This window comes from Semicossyphus pulcher, unplaced genomic scaffold, assembly GCF_022749685.1.
Source record: "Semicossyphus pulcher isolate SPU_LCO1_2020_fin unplaced genomic scaffold, fSemPul1.0.p SCAF_13, whole genome shotgun sequence".
In the NCBI taxonomy this organism is placed as follows: Eukaryota; Metazoa; Chordata; class Actinopteri; order Labriformes; family Labridae; genus Semicossyphus; species Semicossyphus pulcher.
Genome location: NW_027211637.1, coordinates 31,168,123 through 31,177,139, shown reverse-complemented (window position 1 = coordinate 31,177,139; position 9,017 = coordinate 31,168,123). Strand labels below are relative to the sequence as shown.

Genomic DNA, 9,017 nt, shown 5'->3' with positions numbered 1-9,017 from the left:
CTATTTTATTGTTTATTAAGGATCCCCATTAGCAGCACAACACTGTGAGTGCTAATCTTTCCTAGGCCCGAACATGCATATACATACAATAGACACACATAGATCATAGACTGTGTAAAAAGATGGACGACATGACAGCTCCCTAATTGTGAAGCCAAACCCTCTCTATCGCCCCCTGCTGACTGGCTGCAGTATAGCTCATAAAGCCCGCCTCCTCCATGTTAACAGATGGGACATAAGTCAAACTATAAAATCTAAATACAAGTCAAATACATTTTTCTTAGTTAGTTCTTATCATGCTGATTTAAGTGTTCATTTTTCTGACAAGTTTATTTTTAATTAGTTATTTGATGCTGTCAAAATGATGATTGACAGCTCTGTTGACAAATTCGGCTCCTGCAGCCGATCAGTTCCAGGTGAGCAGAGTGGAGGACTTACAGCGAGTGGAGACGTAACTAAAACAATCACTACAGTCATTAAAGTTTCCATACCTGTGAACTTTAACCTCAGACCAACACAGAGAAGCTGTTCTGCTGTTAAACACGCCGGTGTGTGGGATCCTTGCTGTTTTTTCGGTAAGTTAAGTGTGTGTTTGGGTTAGCGGAAGTGGCTACGGCCGCTTCACTCGCCGATCTCTACTGCACAGACTCTGGCTCCGTATGACGTCACCATTGCAAGATGGCAGCGCCTATCACAGGGGCTATTTTGGCCTCAATTACGTACAATAGGAGCAGATGGAGACGCGTCGTCCATCAGTCATTGATATTGACATTGATCTGTAACTGATGGTTACTTAAGTAGTTTGGTTCTTGGTTTCAGTGGTGCCAGAATTCCATTGCTTTTGCCTCTTGTGCTATAACCATGTCTGTTAGACACGCTAACTAAGCGTTCTGCAAAGTGGGCGGGTCTATCAGAACAGATGACCATTCTAAGAAAATGTTCCATATTGTTGTAAACTGAACATATTTGATTTTTCTGACTGTTTGTTAGACAGAACAAGGCCTTTCAAAACATCACTTTTGGATCTCATGAATTTTGAAGAGCTTTTACTGTTTTCTGATCATTCATATCCGAACAGCTGACAGATTAATCAATTTGACACGATACAGATAACCGTTAGCTGCAGCCTTAATTCCAGCCTTCCAATCATGACACACTTGGAAAACAGAAATTAAACGATAAGATAGAACTTTATTAATCCAGCCAATCAATCAATCAATCACACTTAAAGTTATATCAAGACCCTTTACAGACAGAGCAGGTCTAGACCGTAGTCTTAGTTGTTTTACATCCTTCTTCGTCTGCACAGTGCCGTGGTCAGAAGCTCTTTCTCATAACAGGAAGTAAGGCATCTGAATATTTCCTCCGCCTCTGGTTTGACCTTTCTTAATTCATGCAAACACAAAACATTCAAATGTGTCAGACGCCGTGAAGAGGACTCCTTGCTCAGAGCAGCTCTCTGAGTTGACTGAAAGAAATTGATCAGCACGTTTTTTCGCTGGCTCACTCTTTTTCTTCTCCTTCACTGTGATGACTCAAAACTCTCATTTCCTTTGCAGGAGAGGGAGTTTGCATTTTGAAACAGGCAACATTTAGGACGTAGTGGGCCTGTCTGTGTGGAGTCTGCATGTTCTCCCCGTGCATGCGTGGGTTCCCTCCGGGTACTCTGGCTTCCTCCCACAGTCCTAACACATGCTCGTTAGGTTCATTGGTGACTCTAGATTGCCCGTAGGTGTCAATGTGAGTGTGAAAGGTTGTCTGTCTCCAGCTGTGTCCCAATCCACGGGCTGCAGCCTTCAAAGGGCGTATTTGAAGGCCGATTGCATCAAAGAAGCGCGTCGAAGGTTATCCCAATTCGAAGGCTCCTTCAGATGCGGCCAACAAATGCCTCCTCCGTATCCCGAGATGCATTGCACGCCAATTCAAATGGAAGGCGGACTTTTAAACGACCGAGGAATAAACTTTTTGTAAACATTTTTGGTTTCAACTCAATCAAATAACTAGCTTTACACATGTAAACTTTATCTTTAAAATAATAGGATAACTTACTCTAAGTTATGCTAGCTAGTTAGCCCCCTAGCTACCTGTCGCTAGGTGACAGGAGTGGCGTTTGGTGAGTGACGCAAGGGTAGACCAGATCGTCTCATTTCAGTTCGGCTTTAACGATTACGCAGGCTGTGAATGGAGCATCCTCCATGGACCGCCTCCTTTGAAGGCTGCAGCCCGTGTATTGAGACACAGCTTCTGTGTGTCAGCCCCGTGATTGACAGGTGACCTGTCCAGGTGTAACCCCGCCTCCCTCCCAATGACGGCTGGCACAGGCTTCGACCCCCCCCCGCGACCCTGAACAGGATAAGCGGTATAGATGATGGATGGTTTGCCTCCAAGGGATAACTCTGGGCCCCTAAAGCTGGTGTAATGTGATGTTTCCTTGACTGACTGCTGTATTAGTATTAGTTCTGGATATATCACTGCCTTATCATGACAGACAGATTGTGGTCACTGTGCAGTCAAAGAAGATGATATATGACCTGTTTTTGAAAATGATTTCCCTGACATGCAAATCATTTTAGCCCCAGATGGAGTCACATGAAGTCAGATGATTCTGTGTGAGCTAGCGATTTCAGCAGCTGTCCGTCTGAAGCCTCACGTTAGAATAATCAGAGAGCAAAAAGGATGGACGCAGTTCTTCTCCTCATCATGGCTGCGTCAGGCAAGTATTGTATATATCTTATACATGTAAATATTCTTTAATCGCAGTACATTCGTGTATCTTCTGTCTGCAAAGCTTTTATAAGAACGTCATAATGATGTACTTTAGTTCTATTTTAATTGATGTAATGACTAATATCAACTGAATTAAACGTGTTATTTCATGACGTCCATGCAACAGCCGGATTGAGACCTTTAGTAAAGATATAAAGAGTCTGCACTGCAGAGAAAAGAACACGTAAAGATAACCCACAGATATCTTACAACTCTGCGGCTGGACTACGAGCACAGTAAGAGCTAAAGATTAGATTCTCAGTATGTTGGAAAATGTGCCTGTGTTAAGCATCCAACACTAATGCTATCATCTTTAATTATCATCATTATTATCATGAATTATCATCTTTAATCTTTAAAGAAGGCTTTATACTCTGGAACATGAGGAACACAGCGTTTGGCGGACTCGAGTCACTGTTTTGATGACTTGCGACCTGACAAAAAATAAATGACTTGAGACTCGACTTGACTTGAGGCATGATGACTCGGATGACTTGACTGTGTTCATAAGTTTTCAAGGTTGTAAAATTCAATTCTGTCTAACTATCAAGTCTGTACGCAGCGCAAACTGGGAGTCATGATTAGGCGACTCAAAAGGCTCCCCGGGATGTGATTGTCATGATTGGATGGCTGGCTGTCAGTCAAACTCCTCGCTATGGCAACATAAACCAACTGAAATACACGCAGACTGTTCTGCTGGATTGTTTTTTCTTTTTTAAAGATCAGATCATCTTTTTTAATTTCTACAAATGCAGTAACTTTGGGAGATGATGACTTGTTTACCTCAGACTGCTGCTGACTTTAGACAAACAATATTTCACACAGAACAGAGGGTGTGAATTTGGAGGTCTTTTACCGTCCTTTATAATGCTGCATTTTAATGCTGCTTTCTCTGCTTTCAGGACTGTGTGCCGCCTCCTCACAAGTTGAACGTCGGTTCTTTGTTTATTATGAGCACAAGAGCAGGAATGAAGCCATGGACTACTGCAGAGAAAAGCACACAGACCTGGCCACCATAGGCAGCATGGAGGACGTGAACACCCTGAACCACATGGTCGATGATAGCAGACTAATTTACGTTACTGACAGCAGCTTTGTAAGTTCACCTTTTCTCTCATTTCAAAGTCTTTTTTTAAAATCATGTTTGGAAGTTTTACATGAGATGAACGGCACTTAAGTATTTTAATGTAATGCTACTCTGTGTTTTTCCTCCACAACATATCAAAGGCACATTGTTAGCACTTAGATTTTATGTCTAAAGGTGGAGCTCTGTGTACGGCTCGGTTGTTTAATCTCAAGAAAATGCATCATATTTAGTTCGTTAACAATATGTATTCGACCCACAGATGTCATGCATATGAGAGTACCTATTTCTGCACCTCCATCGTAAATTCTAAGTAAATATAGAGGAGTAAAACAGTCAAAGAGATTTTCATAGGATGCAAATTCAAACACAACAATGGACACAAGCTGCAAAGTGCTGAAAGTCTAAAATTACAGCAACAACTCTGCACGTACATGTAGAGGGCGCTAAGGGGGAGTACTTCCTGAAGCAGCTCTAAAAGATAAGCCAGGGTCTAAAGCTTTAAATGTAACAAATGAGACTGAAGAAACATGAATGAATTGTTGCTTACAGCGAGTCTGGATTGGTCTGTACGACGACTTGAACAGCTGGAAGTGGTCTCTGTCAGACCCAAGTTTCTACAGCGCCGGGCAGACGGAGTTCACACAGTGGCTGACAGGAAATCCTGTCAACCTGAACAGCGGAAGACACTGCGCGACGATAACTAACCTTGGAACGTGGAACGATCAACCGTGTACGAGCACATTTAAGTCAGTCTGCTGCGATGTCACAGGTGAGGATATGACCACACAATAAAAGAAGATACGCGCTAATGTACCCAATCCCTGACAAGTCCTGTGCACCCTGTGGGGGTTCCTCTTCACTATAACAACCTGCTCACGATACATTATCCCTCAGGCATCATATCGAATCATCTCATCTTATCTCATCTTACCTTATCGTATTTTAGCTTATTGTTTTGTATTGTGTCATTTTGTATTGTATCTTATCATATCTTACAATACGCACACAGCCTTACGGTAAAAACAAAACAAAACAGGTGTTTGCATTAATAAATATATTTTCTTTCGCGTATCTGGGGCCGGGGCGCGGTGGCAGCGGGCTAAGCAAGGTGACCCAGGCGTCCCTCTTCCCAGCAACATTTTCCAGCTCCTCCCTGGGGATCCTGAGGTGTTCCCAGGCCAGGTGGATATATAATCCCTCCAGCGAGCTCTGGGTCTGCCCCGGGTTCTCCTCCTCCCAGTTGGATGTGCCCAGAAAACCTCCCCAGGGAGGCGCCCAGGAGGCATCCTAATCAGATGCTGAACCACCTCAACCGGCTCCTTTCGATGCGAAGGAGCAGCGGCTCTACTCCGAGCTCCCTCTGGATGTCTGAGCTCCTTACCCTCTCTCTAACACTGAGCCCAGACACCCTGCGGAGGAAACTCATTTCGGCTGCTTGTATCCGCGACCTCATTCTTTGGGTCACTACTCAAAGCTTGTGACCACAGGTGAAGGCTGGAACGTAGATCCACTGGTGAATCGAAAGCTTTGCCTTCAGGCTCAGCTCCCTCTCCACCACGACGGTCCGGTACAACACCCGCATTACTGCTGACGCTGCACCGACCCGTCCATCAATCTCACGATTTCTTTTAGCCTCAATCGTGAACGAGACCCCGAGATACTAGAACTTCTTCACTTGAGGCGAGACTCACTCCCCACCCGGAGGGGGCAATCCATCATTATCCAGCAGAGAAGCACGGCCTCAGACTTGGAGGTGCTGACTCTCATCCCAACCACTTCACACTCCTCAAACCGCCCCAGTGCCTGCTGGAGGAAAAAGCAGAGATGCAATTCTGAGGTCCCCAAACTGGAAACTCTCCCCCCCCGGCTGCACCTTGAGATCCTGTCCACAAAAATAACAAAGAGAATCGGTGACAGGGAGAACTGTGTCGGAGGCCAACACGCCCCGGGAACGTGACTTTGTTTACGTTAATACATCTGAGACAAATGATAAAGCATTAATGAAACAAACATAAAGAGTATGCATCCATTCAGCATTCATTTTAAGAATGTTTTTATGAATGTAAATCATGTTCATTAACACAATAATGTCTAATGTCAAATTCATTAGATCCATGGATTTATAACAGCTCAATAACTGCCACAGATGCAGCATGGATCACAAACGTCTGACACCTCACTGTGGTCCTTTTTCAGAGTCTGATGTGGAATTTGTCCTCATTTCCACTGACATGACCTGGACTGATGCCCAGAGCTACTGCAGAGAGCACCACACAGACCTGGTCAGTGTGAGAGACCTGGCAGAGAACATTCAGGTGGCAGTTTTGGTACCTTTGTTACAAGAAGTCTGGATCGGCCTTTCCAGAGAGTCGTGGAAGTGGTTGGATGGGAGTGACTCCTCTTTTAGGTACTGGAAAGCATTGGAACCACAAAACTTGTTCACAGGGGAGGAATGTGTGGCAGCAGACTTCAGCGATGGCGGTAAATGGGAGGACTGGAGCTGTGCCTGGAAGAGAGCGTTCATTTGCTACGGTACAGGTGAGCATCAGGTGATTCAAAAAGTATTTACGTTTGGTTTAAGGTTTACTTTGCATCAAACATTTGAAGTATAACAAGAAAGTTTAAAAACACTTAATTTTTTTTCATTAATTTGTTAGTAGACTAAATACTAATAATCGGTTTTACATTGAAACTAATGAAATTCTGAGTAATATTCCCTGAACACGTTTTTTTCAGTAAAGTCAAAGCAGGTGATCAAAGTGAGTCTGCTGAAGAAGAGCCCGTCTCTGGATCTGAGTGACTCTGCTGTGATGGAAGACATCTTGAGACAGGTAAATCATGTTCAACCCTCTGATTTTATGCAAAAGCAAATTTTAATAAGATAATTTGAGACTCCACTGATCCCTGAAGATAAATTCAAATGACAGCCGCACATGATATAGTCTGAAGAGGTAGGAAAGTATGGTGTCCAACAAGGACAAACAATGGCCCGAAGCTTTTCCATTATAAGGAAAACAACTACAAATACAGAAACGCTGCAGAAGCAAAAATAAAACCTCTGCCTCGTCTCCCTCTCTCTCCCGACAATAATAAAGCTGTTCCACCTCCCTACAGCCCTGGAGCACTCCAAAAGTGGGTTTGCATCATTTCAGTATTTGCAGCACGTTTGCTTTTAATGCACGTGTTTTACTTTCAGCACATTTTCATTGTTTTATTTCTTTCAGACTTTTGTCTTTTTGTTTTTGCATCGTTTCTGTATTTGCAGCTGTTTTGGTCTAATGGAAGTTCTTCAAGCTGTTGTAACGTTTTTGTCCTTGTCGGCCACCGTAGGAAACGGATACAGATTTGAAAAAATAAATACAGCAAAATATAACAATTAAAGTTAAATGCACATCAAAAGATATACGCATTATATAAACTACAATACGTAGATACATGACATAACGTGAACACTGTGAAATAAGCAGTATTAACGAGTATATTTAGTCAGAATTGTAATTAGCATTCTCGTGCTCCTTGGATGGTCCCATTTCCAGAGATGTGAAGCAAAGTGCTCCTAAAGTTGAACTTCCAGATGAGGAAAACATAAATAACAATGACCAATCTAATTTAACAGTGGTACATTTAACCAAACATGTATTTCACTGATAATCATGATGAGTTTTGTATCTCAGCTCGAAGTGAATCTGAAGGACGAGGGGGTGAATGCCACGCTGAGCTGGAGGAAGCAGCCGGATGGAAACGTCTTCCACAAGCTGGAGACCGAGAAGGAGGAGAAGGAGGAGAAGGAGGAGCTTGGATGTTGAACTTCTGTGTCTGTTTTCATGAGAGAAAAATGTATTTCTTTCCTTAAAAGCTTCCTGTTATTGGTCAGAATAGAGCTGCAACAATTAGACAATTAATCACAACTGCTTTACTGATGATCTTTTCATCATTTTCAAATCAAACAAGGAAATATTCGCTGGTTGTAGCTTTTTAATATGTGAGGACATTAAAATGATTTGATATAAGGCGTAGGCCCGTTTCACAGACTGATTTAGAGTTGTTTTGATGTTGTTTCAAAATGTGTGAAATAAAAATAATCTCCAATTAAGTCTTGTCAGAGTTGAAATTAATATATTTTACCAAAGCACTGTAAGTACAAATTAAAGGTACTTGTACTTTACTTTAGTAAAGAGTCTGTATAATTTTAAGAACAGTAAAGGCACATTTTCTCGTGTTTGTTTTAGAGCGTTTCCGTTATTTCCGAGAGCACGTGAAGGCAACATGGCTGATGATGTCATCACGTCTCGCTTGCAGTTGCCATGGACGCGTACTAAAGCAAACGCTCCAAGTTTCAGTCGTTCAACAGAAATTGATGTTAGTAAATTAAGCAGAGAGAGAATATTCCCCGAACAAAAGCCGTTAATTTCCGTGGGACCGAGTGAGTAAATGTTGGTATTTTGGAGAGAATATTTCAATATTTTTTTTTTTAAGTCAGATCAGATACTTTTCATGTATTATTATTAACCGTTATCAACCGTTAGTTGATGTAAACGTTAGCTAACATTAGCTTAACTTCCACCATGTCGACAGTTATTAACGTTAACACTACAAGTTCTACACTGGTTATACAAATATATTAAATATTTAAAATATTAAGCTATGTTAGCTAATGGATAAATGGAAATCTAACCCTAACTACACATGATGTAATGTATGATATTACAGAAATATAAGTGTCTTCTACAGTTACAGAAGAAATAGGTTTTATCCCACAATATAGTCAGAAGACTCGGCTTGGAGTGAATGGACTGAATATAAATACACAGTAAAAGTGCTTCATAGTATTTGTGGTAGTTCAAGAAGTACTGAATCAAAAACATAGGGCTAAGGAATTACTCATGGAAGAAAAAAAAGTACCGTGTACATTTTAAACACTAAAACATAAAAACAGTTACTGGGAACAGTCCCTGAAATGAACCGAATAACATGTTGCTCTTTGCTCCGAACATCTGTTTTTATCTACACATAGATTCACCATCAGACACTAAAGTCACACGACTGTTCCCTGAAAAGTATTTTGTCATAATTTAAGAAAATTATACCAGTGTGTGTTCCCTTCTTCCCAGGCTTATAAGTCCTCATCAATAACCAGTATTGTACACTATACTTCAGATACATG

General features: G+C 41.8%; 1 protein-coding gene across 1 annotated transcript; it reads left to right on the top strand.

Annotated features, from left to right (window-relative positions):
* The first annotated feature begins 3,684 nt into the window (after nt 1-3,684).
* Nucleotides 3,685-7,889, top strand: LOC138590261 (macrophage mannose receptor 1-like). Its single transcript, XM_069660874.1, has 5 exons — nt 3,685-3,862; nt 4,403-4,622; nt 6,050-6,391; nt 6,590-6,684; nt 7,528-7,889. The coding sequence occupies exons 1-5, from the start codon at nt 3,743-3,745 to the stop codon at nt 7,657-7,659; spliced, it is 909 nt and encodes a 302-aa protein (XP_069516975.1). The 5' UTR covers nt 3,685-3,742; the 3' UTR covers nt 7,660-7,889.
* The last annotated feature ends 1,128 nt before the right edge of the window (nt 7,890-9,017 follow it).